Below are 13935 nucleotides of genomic sequence, written 5' to 3'. Positions count from 1 at the left end.
GTTCAAATTAGCATTTTAGAGCTGATGGAATCATTCACAGTGAAACATCCTAGGAACCGGTCAACAACGTGCCAGTCCATGGACCGGAGGTTGGAGGTTGAGAGACACTGGTCTAGTCTACAAACCACTATAAGGTATGAGTTGTTTTGAAGTGCTGTGAAGTTTAGAGACTATGTATCTATGGAGTGGACAAACAAGATCCTCAATCATGAGTAAAACACACAGACTGTCAAAGCCATTATGTCTCAAATGGCTTCCATATTTGACATGGTATCCATGCAGAGGTAAACACATTCCTCATAATATCTTACCCTCATTATCCACGGATTTATGGTCAGACCCTTTAACTGCCGGTCCCTGTTTTGTAGCTCCTACAGTTTTAACCACCATCACAACTAGTCAATGACTGTCAGAAATGCATTTTAAATTATATATTCCAATCCATTTATGCTGTAGATACTTCAGGGTAAATAGCAATGAACTACAACATGACCTGGAAGGAGATAATAGTAATGATCAGGATACAGTTCAGACAGGACCACGTACCCTAGCGTACATGTCCATGTATTGTACATGGATAATAGCAAATACTGAAAAGAGAATTTTAAGATTTTTTTCTACAATATGACCTGGAATAAGATTCAGATGGATCTCTGTCATACTTGCAATCAGTGTCCTTACCTGTTTGGGAAGCCTCTACCCCCTTAACTTTAGCTTTAGCTTCAGCGGAAGTCTCAGGTGCTGCAGTGGCATTAGCCGCTCTCTCGTCCTTGATTGCTTTCACCTTCTCCATCAGCACCTCTCTGTCTGCTGTGTTTTTAACTGCCTGCTCTTGGGCAATCGCCGTCAGGTCAACTCCAGCTCCTCCTGCCCTTGTGGTTTTACGTTGTTTCTTTTTGCCGGGTTCACCCTTGTCGGCTGGACCAAAGACATGACCGGAGAGATTGAGTGGGTCAAACATGGGTCAAACATGGAGTCAACATGGAGTCAACATGAAGTGTAATGACAGCGAAATGATACTGGTGCAGTACATCATCTTACCTTCAACAACAAGAAAGGCATTGCAAGATTTGATTCCTGCCACAGCGGCATAGATTCCTTTGTCCACCATAGCAACGTCTTTAATGATTAGTCTGTGGATGAGCTTGTCTTCTGAAACCTCAATATCATATTTATCCCCTGCCTCCAATGGTAAGTTCTTGCCAACCCACATGATCTTGCCAAAGGGCTGTGACAGGACACACTCAAACACAGCATCCTCTCTCTCCATGGCCTTACACTCCTGAATCTTGACCAGGAAGTCCACCATGGGAACTGAAAAAGACACGTCATTGATAAGCAAGCAATCTGGTACCCAGTTTATTAAAAACTAAACATGCATGGCAGACATTCTTCCTTCCTATGTATTTTTATAGATTTCGATAATATTTTAGATACACTTAAACCCATTCTCATTTAGACAATGTCTGTATACAATTATTCAATTATTGAACATACGATGCTTGCAAAATAGTCATCCATTGTTATTGCTCTACACAACTCTCGGAATATTGACCTAAAGTGTGTGGATGGATACACTCTTAGAAAAAAATGTGCTATCTAGACAGTAGCAACCCGTCATTCAGGGCACCTGTTTTGAGCTACACGTTTTTAGCTATTGCGCTGTTTTTCGGGGGGGGGGGGGGGGCTGTTTTGCATGTGTCACATATCAGTTTGCAAACAATGTAAAACAAAAATCTAATTAATTGAGTCATGGAGTTAATAAAGCTGCATACAAACACGGTCTCTTTTTTGCTTTCTTGATTAAGGCAGCTCCAAAATACAGGTGTTTCTGCTTTCTGTGGCGGTGGGGCAGCCAGCGAAAAATATGCCGCGTAGGAGTTGGTAATGTTCTCTAGTTGCTCCATGTTTGGCTCAGTGTTCTGTCATTCATGGGGATATTACTCCACCGCCAAATCTAAGGGTAGAGCTCGAAATGTCAAGCCCCTTGGGTGCTGCCATAGAGTTACATTAGAAGTGCCCATCCAAGAAGGCTCAAGGTTATTGGCCACAGACAAAATGACGTCAAATCACATTATATCTACAGGAGCTTTGATTGGACTGAACATCATACTTTCAAAATCTTAGCAGTCATCATCATGAATCAAGTCGACAATCTACTGGCAAATCATTTAATTTAATAATATATTTAGGGCTAGGGTCTATTTTCCTGAATTTCCGCCTGACTGACGTGCCCAAAGTAAACTGCCTGTTACTCAGGCCCAGAAGCCAGGATATGCATATAATTGGTAGCATTGGATAGAAAACACTTTGAAGTTTGTAGAAATGTTCAAATCATGTATGAGACTATAACACAATTGATATGGCAGTCAAATATCCAAAGAAAAACCAACCAGAATTTATAATGTAAAGCTATGGGTTTTATGTAATTCCAGCTCCCATATTGCAATTCCTATGGCTTCCACTAGATGTCACCAGTCTTTGTTCATTGTTTCAGGCTTGTTTCTTCAAAAATGAGCAAGAATTTTGAGTTTTTGTACAAAGAGTCCCGGTACAATATCAGTCTGTTGGCGCGACGAAGAGGACGCTCGCTTACTAATTTTACTTTTCTATTGAGCATACTTCTTTCCGTATGAAATATTATAGTTTATTAAAATTTTAGGATACCTGAAGATTAAATAGAAACGTTTGACTTGTTTAACAAAGTTTAGCGGTAGCTTTTTGGACTACTTTGTCTGCAAGTTGAACGAGTGGATTACTGAAATCGATGGCGCCAACTAAACAGACTTTTTGGGATATAAAGAAGGATTTTATCTAACAAAACGACTATTCATGTTGTAGCTGGGACCCTTGGAATTGCAAACAGAGGAAGATTTACAAGAGTAAGTGATTTATTTAATCGCTATTTGTGATTATATGAAGCCTGTGCTGGTTGAAAAATATGTTGATGTGGGAGCGCCGTCCTCAAACAATCACATACTATGCTTTCGCTGTAAAGCCTATTGTTAATCGGACAATGCAGTTAGATTAACAATAATTTAAGCTTTAAAATGATATATGATACTTGTCTGTTCATAAATGTTTAATATTACGATTATTTATTTGAATTGCGCGCTCTCCAATTTCCCCGGATGTTGTCCCGCTAGCGGGACGCCTAGCCTTAAGATTAATCCTTGTCATATGAAGATAAATAACGAAGAGAAATGATAGATAAAACGTATTGGTGCTCATCAGCCATTGGACATAAACATTACACAACAATGAGGGGTTTGTTGGAATCAGTGGCTAACTGCAAGCCTTGCAATCACATGCAATCACTTGCCTGCTATTTGGTGGAGTGGCTGTGTGGTCCCAAGTCTGAGGTTAAGGGTCTCTTTTTCAAGCTTAAAATGATAAACATTCAACATTGGCCATGTTGTCAATACAGCATGATTTGTGCCCTGCTCAAAACAACTGTTAACTCGGAACTGTGAAATTTGAGTTCAAGACAAAAACGAGCTCCGACTGGGAAAATACATTTTAAATGGCCATCCAACTCGGAATTGTAAGTTGGGAACTCGGGCCTCTTTCTAGAGCTACGATCTGAAGATCACTAACGTCATCATGATTCCTACAAAAAAATGTTTGAGTTCCCAGTTGTCTTGAAAACACATTAAATCCAGAGAATGCCAGACGTTAATAACAAAATTTGCCCATGAAGGACCGCCATGCCACCTTCCTGTTCAATTGAGCAAAGCACAACAATGTGAGTCCAAAAATGTATTGTATGCTGCTGCATAAATTATATAATATGCCAGGGAGATATGTATACCGTAGCTAAGAAAGTAATACTAAGTGTATGTTGTGTAGTACGCTGTTAGTAGCCCATGTGCCTCACCCTAATAATTCTGATTATTTTCCCCTCTTAATTTCACCTACTGTTCTGACTTGGTGGTGCACATGTAGCCTATAAACTGTTTTAGAAAAATGTAATCATCGAATATTGTAAGAGCTTTCATTGTCTGCCTATATGGCCCCTTTATTTATCATACGGTTCTGACTTGGTGTACAGGGAAAACACTGTAAGAACAGCCCATGTTCTGAATTCTGTCGCTGTACATTTTAAAAGTGCTGAAAAAATTGTTATATTGACTATGTCCGTCCTAGCTCGCTCATTAATGTCTTAATCGAAATTACGGATTGCCTGTTATCTGCTTGTAATCACCTTTTGTCATAGTTTGTACATCTCAATTGTCAGTAGGAACCACATTTGTTTAAGCAAGTCAGCCATCTTTTTTTTTAAAGGCGGTAAATGAGGCTGAATGAACTGTTTCACTGCCAGACAAGGCTCCGCTGATAGCCAGGTGTAGCAGTGGTAAGGTGTTGGGACTGCTGTTTGGACTTTATGTAGGTCCTAACAGTTTGTGGGCACCGTTTGTCACCGTTATAGTGCAGTTATAGTATTGTTTAGTGTTGCGTTGTGTAGTGTATTTGCTGGCATGCATCCCAAAATATTTTTTGGGGTTGGCCCCAAGATTTACATGCTAAAATCGCCACTGTATCTAGAACCATATAGGGTCCTTTGGCTGTCGGAATAGGACAACCCTTTGAAGAACCCTTTTTGGTTCCAGGTAGAACCCTTTTGGGTTTGAGGTAGAACCCTTTCTACAGAGGTTTCTACAAAAAAAGAGTTATCCTATGGGGACAGCCAAAGAACCCTTTTATCTAAGAGTGTATTGCTGAACTTACTCTTAAAATCGGTGGAGAATACATTTACGTCCTCAACATCCACCTGGTAGAGCCCAGCGTCATCAGGAAACAGATCCCTTATGCTGAACTGATACTTTCGGCCCACTATCTTTAGGCTGTGTTTGATTGTATCTCCCAACTCCTTGCTGTATGGAATCATCACTCCATCCTGTGGGGAGAATTGGGAAAACACAGTGGAATGAACAACTGTCATCAGCAACAGAACTGTACTGTCTTTGCCAAGTCTTTTACTGTGGATTTTACTGCATCTTTAAGTCAGTTCACATGACCGACAGAAAGTCAAGTTGCATACTACGTCATTGGTAGCATTCATTCACCAACAGAAAATGAACTATGGTAGCAATTTACATTGTGATAGATTCACACAAGTTACGTAGATAGATTGACTAAAAATGAAATTAAGATCCTACATCTGTATGTACAACCTTCTTCCACTGTCCATGAGTCTAACCTTGTAGAGGAAGATCCTGCTGCTTTGTTCAATGAGATCCATGTCTATTGAAAAGGTTGCACAGCCATCGGGTCCAACTTCAATAGGTTTCAGGTTAGCTAGGTATTCAATGAACTGAATAAAAGTAAACATGAAAAAAACTATGAATTATACGGAGAAACGACATTGTATGGATGAAATGTGTATACAAATGAAAAATGACCACTACTTTAGTATCGAGATTTACTCAGCCCCCTGAACTCTCTATGATCTCAGGAATTTAAGCTTGTGATATTGATATGTTTACTATGAATAACAATGACATTATAACAGGCAAACCTGTGCTTGCTCTTCCTCTCTTTCCTTCTTCATCTCATTCAGTGTCTTCAGCATAAAGCGGAAGTCAGTGACTCCAAACTCCAACATGAGGCTCTCATAGTCTTTCTTGTCAGCACTTATCAAGAGTTCCCAAAACTTTGGATCTATTTCTCCATCTTCTTTCTTTTCCATTTTGGGACGAATTTTACTATTATGACAACAACAAAAAATGTTGTCAATGCTTATGTTTACAGTTATTAAAAGTTTAAATAAAGCATACACAATTGTTACTGAAATATAAATAAAACCATGGCAATACCTTTTTCTCTTCAGTACAGATTTAAAATCTGCAGCAGCCGCCATTGGTTTTAACTGTGAGTCCGCTTGTCCTTTCTTGAACCCAACTAAAAGATAGAAAGATTATATTTTGAGCTAGTCTATTGTAAAGACTTGAACGAGTACATACATTGGCATAATTATGTCCGGACTTTGTTTAATCAATACATTTATTCTTATTTGATTTTTGGTTAGAAATAATGTGAAAAAAGTGCTAACCTCAAATTAACACTACCCCTCTTTCCACAGAAAACATTTTCATCTGGCCTCTTACCTTCAATAACATTGAGGACCACTGTGACCACTGCTCTTCCAAACTCATTAGCTGCAAAGCATTTGTAGGTGTCTGCTTGTTCTGGTTTTACATTGGCCATCTGTTGAAAAAACAAACACAGTTCTTGATTTGAAGTCCATTAAAGAGCTCCAGCCTGCATCCAATCATTATTTGAACAAAATGAGTGATTGATTTCATATTTCATAAATGTTTTTACAATGTATTTTCACATTATTGTGCATCCATATAATGTGGTTACTGTTCTTACTTGCCTCAAATAAGTGCTCACGTGTAGCAGGGTCATATTTTGTCACATATTTTGATGTATCTGACACATCTCCATTATTTCTGCCCCATGTCACGGTTGGTTCTGGATCTCCAATAACCAGGGCTTTGAAGAAGGCGAATTTACCTGATGAACAAGAAAGTTAAGTGCAAATAGGAAGCAATTTAGTACAAAGGCAGCGTAGTTTATTCAAGTTAATTCATTTGAATTATTCAAGACGTCTTGAGAGGGGCCATGCACAAATAGAGCTGCAACTGGAAATGTTGCTTATTAACTGTATACATGTAGCCTACATATAGCCTACATTAGCCTACATATAGCCTACATATTTTGACAAAAATACTTGGTGGAAAAACCATCATCTTACTTGGACGATACTATAATAACTCGACTTAAGTAGGCTACAAACGCAAACACACACATACTCTCTTATAACTGGCAGAGCTCTGTAGCAACAAACATGTTGACTCCCATCAGCGGGACATAGGCATCTTCAAAATGACTGCCCAACAACCATTAACACCTAAAACAGGTAGCCTATAATTTCAAAACAGGCAAAGCGTCAATACAGTACTAAGATTGAATCCTACTACACCGGCTCTGATGCTCGTCAGATGTGGCAGGGGTAGCAATCTATTACGGACTACAAAGGGAAACCCAGCCGCGAGCTGCTCAGTGACACAAGACTACCAGACAAGCTAAATGCCTTTAATGCTCTCTTCGAGGCAAGCAACACTGAAGCATGCATGAGAGCATCAGCTGTTCCGGACAACTGTGTGATCACACTCTCCGTAGACGATTTGAGCAAGATTTTTAAACAGGTCAACATTCACAAAGCCGCGGGGCCAGACGGATTACCAGGACGTATCTTCTTTTCAACCTCTCCCTGACTGAGTCTGTAATACCTACATGTTTCAAGCAGACCACCATAGTCCCTATGCCCAAGAAAGTGAAGGTAACCTGACAAAATTATTACCGCCCCGTAGCACTCACATTGATAGCCATGAAGTGCTTTGAAAGGCTGGTCATGGCTCACCAATACCATCATCCCGGAAACCCTAGACCCACTCCAATTCGCATACCGCCCCAACAGATCCACAGATGACGCAATCTCATTCGCACTCCACACTGCCCTTTCCCACCTGGACAAAAGGAACACCTCTGTGAGATTACCGTTCATTGACTACAGCTCAGCGTTCAACACCATAGTGCCCACAAAGCTCATCACTAACTTGATCCTGGACTTCCTGACGGGCCGCCTCCAGGTGGTAAGGGTAGGCAACAACACATCTGAAAGGCTGATCGTCAACACTGGGGCCCCTCATTGGTGCGTGCTTAGTCCTCTCCTGTACTCCCTGTTCACGCACGACTGCACGGCCAAACACGACTCCAACACCATCATTAAGACTACTGACGACACAACAGTGGTTAGCCTGATCACCGACAATGACGAGACAGTCTATAAGGAGGAGGCAGTGTGGTACAAGGACGACAACCTCTCCCTCAATGTGAGCAACACAAAGGAGTTGATCGTGGACTACAGAAAAAGGCGGGCCGAACAAGCACCGATTAACATCAACGGGGCTGTAGTGGAGCCGTTCAAGAGTTTCAAGTTCCTTGGTGTCGACATCACCAACAAACTATAATAAGGGCCAAACACAGCAAGACAGTCGTGAAGAGGGCACGACAACACCTTTTCCCCCTCAGGAGACTGAACATATTTGGCATGGATCAAAAAGTTCTACAGCTGCACCTTCGAGAGCATCCTGACTGGTTGCATCACCACCTTGTATGGCACTGCTCGTCATCCTGTCACTATCGTCATAATGAGTGGACCAAGATGCAGTGTGGTATGGTTCCATCCTCTTTATTATGAAGTGAAACTCAAAGAAAACAATAAATGCACAAAACGAAACGTGAAGCTGCTATAGTGCTCACAGGCAACTATACAAAGTCAAGATCACACAAAACACAAAGGGGAAATGGCTGCCTAAATATGATCCCAAATCAGAGACAACGATAAACAGCTGCCTCTGATTGGGAACCATACCAGGCCAACATAGAAATATAATTACCTAGATGACCCACCCTAGTCACACCCCGACCTAACCAACATAGAAAATAAAAAGCTCTCTGTGGTCAGGGCGTGACACATCCGACCGTAAGGCTCTACAGAGGGTAGTGCGTATGGCCCAGTACATCATAGACAGCACGGCAAGTGGTACGAGAGCACCCAGTCTAGGATCAAAAGGCTCTTTAACAGCTTCTACCCCCAAACCATAAGACTGCTGAACAATTAATCAAATGGCCACACAGACTATTTACACTGCTGCTACTCCCTGTTTATTATTTATGCATAGTCACTTTACCCTTACCTACACATTGACTCGACACTGGTACCCTCTGTATATAACCTCATTATTGTTATTTTATTGTGTACATTTTTAAATGTTTTATTTTGTAAATATTTTCTTAATCTCATTTATTGAACTGCATTGTTGGTTAAAAGGGCTTGTAACTAAGCATTTCACTATAAGGTCTACGTGTTGTATTTGGCGCATGTGACAAATACAATTTCACAATTTGAAAGTGATAACCCCACAGCCAATCATTCCCTCATTACACATTATAATTTGAATCTACATTAATGTTAACAAAAAAAATAAAAAATTACAAACTAAAATAAAGAGAGGTGCGCAACCTTTGCCTTAAAAGCTGCGAACTTCACGGGCACACGCTCTGCCATTTATCTTCGTGGGGTTAGAGTAGGGATTGATTCAATATTATTCCTGCACTGCAGGTGGTGATAGAGAAAGATGGCTGATCTGGAGTTTGAACCACATGGTGGTGGAAATAAGGATGAACAGACTTTCATGCTTACCCTCCTGAATGGTCAACGCGATAGGCTTGCGGGTGAAGTCAGGGTGGCTTTTCCCATCTGGTATTTCCTCCACATACTGCGTGATCATAACTCCAGGGACTTTTGATCTCTTCTTGATCCCAACTGGTAACAGGAAATTATTGATTTATTAGCAATTTAACAGTAATCAACATTTATATTAATTAGTTTATTTATGCAATCTCTATTTAACCAGGTAAGTTAATTGAGAAGTAATTCTCCTTTGACATGACCATTATCATCATGACAATGATATGCTCATTTCACATGATAGATCATTAATCCCACTGCCTTTACATCCGTTGTGCGGTTTTATTAATGTATAGCCAAATAATATTCAACCGAAACAACCATGCTTTATAAAACAATATGAACATTCTAACATACAGTACCAGTCAAAAGTTTGGACAAGCCTACTCAGTCAAGGGTTTTCTTTATTTTTACTACTTTAAACATTGTAGAATAATAATGAAGACATCAAAACTATGAAATAACACATCGTGTAGTAACCACATTTTTTTAAACAAATCTAAATATATTTTATATTTGAGATTCTTCAAAGTAGCCATCCGTTGCCTTGATGACAGCTTTGCACACTCTTGGCATTCTCTCAACCAGCTTCACGAGGTAGTCACCTGGAATGCATTTCAATTAACAGGTGTGCCTTGTTAAAAGTTCATTTGGGTGAATTTCTTTCCTTCTTAATGTGTTTCAGCCAATACGTTTTGTTGTGACAAGGTAAGGGGTGGTATACAGAAGATAGCCCTATTTGGAAAAAGACCAAGTCCATATTATGGCAGAACAGCTCAAATAAGCAAAGAGAAACATTAGAGTTAACTGCACCTCAGAGTGCAGCCCATATAACTGCTTCACAGACTTCAAGTAACAGACACATCTCATCATCAGCTGTTCAGAGGAGACTTTGTGAATCAGGCCTTCATGGTTGAATTGCTGCAAAGAAACCACCACTAAAGGACACCAATAATAAGAAGATACTTGCTTGGTCCAAGAAAAACGAGCAATGGATATTAGACCGGTGGAAATCTGTCCTTTGGTCTGATGAGTCCTAATTTGAGATTTTTAGATCCAACCGCTGTGTCTTAGTGAGACGCAGAGTGGGTGAACGGATGATCTCCGCATGTGTGGTTCCCACCATGAAGCACGGAGGAGGAAGTGTTATGGGGTTATGGGGGTGGAATGAGTTGGACTGCAGAGTGAAGGGAAAGCAGCCAACAAGTGCTCAGCATATGTGGGAACTCCTTCAAGACTGCTGGTTGACAGAATGCAAAGCTGTCATCAAGGCAAAGGGTGGCTACTTTGAAAAATATCAAACACTTTTTGGCTTCCTACATGATTCCATTTGTGTTATTTCAAAGTTTTGATGTCTTCAATATTATTTTACAAAGTAGAAAATAGTAAAAAAAAAAAAAAAAAAAAAAATTTGAATGAGTATTAGAATGTTTAATGTTATAATGTATTGAATCATTTTTGGATCATTTCTTCACCTCGAGCATCCATGGTTGTACATACATTTGTGACAACAGATATGCGATAAAGCATATCCACGTACGTAAAACCGTACGCCATCGAACAGAACAAACCCATTGCATATTAGGTGAATTCTTCATGCCTCAGAAGTAACAGTGAGGGGAACAAGCCTTTAGAGTTCCCCTTACCTACCCCCTTCTTTTTCAAAAACGTCTGAGACAGGACCTGCTCATGTAAAGTTGGGAAAGCACATACAGGACACATGTGAGCAGGGTACTGTTAAAAATACCAAATGGACTGGACTGAGGCTTAAGACTTGAGTATTAGAAAAGACATTGATATTGTGACACACTTTGCAATAGACACACAAAAAAAACAGGAAATGCAAAACAAATGTCCAAAGACTGCAATCAACTGCATTACATGTTTCAGTAATCCGTTTGAGATTGAACACAGATGACTTCCCAACATACACAGATATGCTGATCATAATGGGCATCTTGTGATGTTTGTTGTGTTGATGTTGGTTTGGTATTTTACCCATAACTGTAACTGATTTGAAGATGTATCTCCTATGTATTGGACCATGTTCCATACATGTTTTCTACTACTGAGAATGTACCATTGACCAGGCAGTGTTATGTCCTCTATGTGAGAATGTATCATAGACCAGGCGGTGTTATGTCCTCTACATTATCTCCCTTGAGTGAAGGGTTTCATAGTCTTTCTCCATAATGTCTGTTATACTGTGTCAGGTAATTGTTGCTTTTTGTTCTTGCATTGATGCATTCTGCAATGCAACTGTCATATCTGCAATCTTTCATTTCATTCTCTTTAAAACTGGCTTGTGGTTTTATTGATCTCGGTCCAAATACTCAACCACGACCATGCTTAACACAGTATGTATATTCTAACATATTAGATGTCAGAATATTCCTTGTTAAAAAAATTGGAATCATATTTAAATTTCTTCTCCTCGAGGATCCATGCTTACACATTGTGTAAGTGACAGCGTAGATCAGATCAGATATGCAGTAGAACATATCCCCGTACGTAAAACTGTACATTGTTGTACATAACAAACCCATTGCATTTTCATCCTCCATGCATCGACAGTGAGAGGGAACAGAAGCGTTATTTCCCCCCGCCTACCTTCGTCAAACTCGTCTGAGACTGGACATGCTATTGTGAAGAACATAGATACATAGAGCACATAGATCCAGATATCAGTAGGGTGTTGTTAAAATAGCAAATGGACTGGACTGACACTTAGTATTAGGAAATTAAGACATTCGAACTGCATTGTATCTTTGCAATACACATAACAACAAAAGAGGGGGAAAAAGGAAATACAACACTAAAAGGACTGCATCCAAATGGAATACAGTTAATGACAATGAACAGTAGAGGATGCTTCATGAAGGTCCGTTAAAGAGCACATTAACACAGGCTACATAATAAATGCACGTTCTAGGCATTGGATGCCATCTTTCTTGCTTGATGTTGATATTGATTTGTGCCCGTCACTGTAATCAATTTGGAGATTCCTCTCTACAGTTCAGTCCCCATTCTATACATTCAGGACAGTGTTATGTCTTCTCTGATGTCAGATTTGAGTGAAGGGTTTCTAGTCTTCCGAAAGGGCTTCTGCTCTATATTTCCGGTGTTAGGGTGTCAGATAATCGTGTTGTTCCCTTGCATTGATGTGTTCCCTTGATTTTGTCGTCCCACAGTTGACAACCAATTGTAGTCTTGTGCTATAATATAATTCACTGTTGTCGCTTAGAGGCTTAATGGCCAACAGGAGCTATTTGATGTGATTTAGGCTTTTCGGTCTGATGTTTTTCTTCAATGGATGAAAGTTACTGCACTGCATGGTGCAGTGATCTGTGTTCAGTAGTCTTGTTGTCATTTCGTTATCTTCAATCTTCCTTTGACGCTGTCATTCTGTTGTGTGTAGTCTACTTCATCCCCTTTGGAATCAGATTAACTTTCTACTGCAGACAGGGAACTGAAATAATTGACTGGTAGTAGTACACAAATGTAGTAAGATGAGGAGGATGATGGTGGTTATATGATGATGTTATTATTAAGCTAATGTCTACAAGTAAAGCAACAGAGACTATATACTCTTGATTGAAGATGTTTGTTGACAGTGTTTTCTGGCGTCCATTAATCTGGTATTCTTGACCTTCACCTGCAGAGAAAATGGGGGATAACATTATCTACATACCTTGGCCAGTGGCCGTCTGGTCCGTGACCTTTGATTTCTTTTTCCACATCTTGGAACTTTTGGTTGCTGGGTAGACTCAGCAGAATGTCTTCAGCTTTAATAGATAGAGAAACAGGTTATTCTATTTTTGGATTGAGCATTGAAAGCAATATGGTGTCACAAGACCTAAGGGAGTTAATGAGTACAGTACATATGATCCCTCTCTCTTGATTTCCATGTTATTTCTGTCCCATGATCGTGTGGGAAACCATTAAGAATGGTATTTTGTTTTATTCTCCCTGCATTTCTCTTTTATTTTGCCTCATCAGATTGAGCATTGGTTTACAGGTCGTGACTTGCCATTGACATTGATTTAACATCTAAGGGTTTTTAAGTTGCACGTGTGGTGAGGACATGAAACATGACCATGTGGGACTGTTTGTCAGGCTGCGGTAAATCTTTACTGCTTGCTAAAAGTCTTCCTTTTTCTGCTGATCAACCAAGGCATTGCTTCTCAACCCTGGTCTTCCAATACCCTCAACGGTACACAGTTTCATTATAGCCCGGGAAAACCACACCTCATTCAACTCATTGAGGGCTTGATGATTAGTTGACACGTTGAATCAGGTGTGATTGTCCAGGGTTACAATAGAAATGTCTACTGTTGGGGGTACTGGAGGACCAGCATTGGGAAACACTGAACCAAGGTATTATTTTAGTGTAGTGACTCAAAATTGAAGGGTAATGTATAACGCTTGTGTACCCAGTGTAGGACTTTTAAAGACGTACTGCAGGAGAGCCATAGAGAATTCGTTGTGCGAATAGTTTTCCAAATGGACCATCTACAATGTGTAATGCTTGTGTACCCAGTGTAATACCTCTAAAGACATACAGTATAGGATTGTCCATTTTAGAAATGGTCTGATTTCCTCATATTGAGAGT

At 40.0% G+C, this 13935-nt stretch overlaps 1 protein-coding gene across 6 annotated transcripts in view; it reads right to left on the bottom strand.

Annotated features, from left to right (window-relative positions):
* igfn1.4 (immunoglobulin like and fibronectin type III domain containing 1, tandem duplicate 4) overlaps positions 1–13935 on the bottom strand; it is a 32859-nt gene that overhangs the window by 14262 nt on the left and 4662 nt on the right. For all 6 annotated transcript variants that reach the window (XM_071367131.1, XM_071367136.1, XM_071367151.1 and 3 more), the window contains exons 2-12: positions 13014–13107; positions 9275–9397; positions 6380–6519; positions 6108–6207; positions 5817–5901; positions 5519–5705; positions 5201–5314; positions 4729–4897; positions 1042–1314; positions 682–918; positions 312–371 (exon numbers count right to left, since the gene is read on the bottom strand). In XM_071367131.1, the coding sequence (XP_071223232.1) occupies positions 312–371; positions 682–918; positions 1042–1314; positions 4729–4897; positions 5201–5314; positions 5519–5705; positions 5817–5901; positions 6108–6207; positions 6380–6519; positions 9275–9397; positions 13014–13062 (1537 nt within the window). In that variant the 5' untranslated portion in view covers positions 13063–13107. The remainder of the gene's footprint in view (positions 1–311; positions 372–681; positions 919–1041; positions 1315–4728; positions 4898–5200; positions 5315–5518; positions 5706–5816; positions 5902–6107; positions 6208–6379; positions 6520–9274; positions 9398–13013; positions 13108–13935) is intronic.

This window comes from Salvelinus alpinus, chromosome 2 (genome assembly GCF_045679555.1).
Source record: "Salvelinus alpinus chromosome 2, SLU_Salpinus.1, whole genome shotgun sequence".
Taxonomy (NCBI): Eukaryota; Metazoa; Chordata; class Actinopteri; order Salmoniformes; family Salmonidae; genus Salvelinus; species Salvelinus alpinus.
Note: the sequence above shows the minus strand (reverse complement) of the source record. Positions and strands in the feature narration are given on the sequence as shown.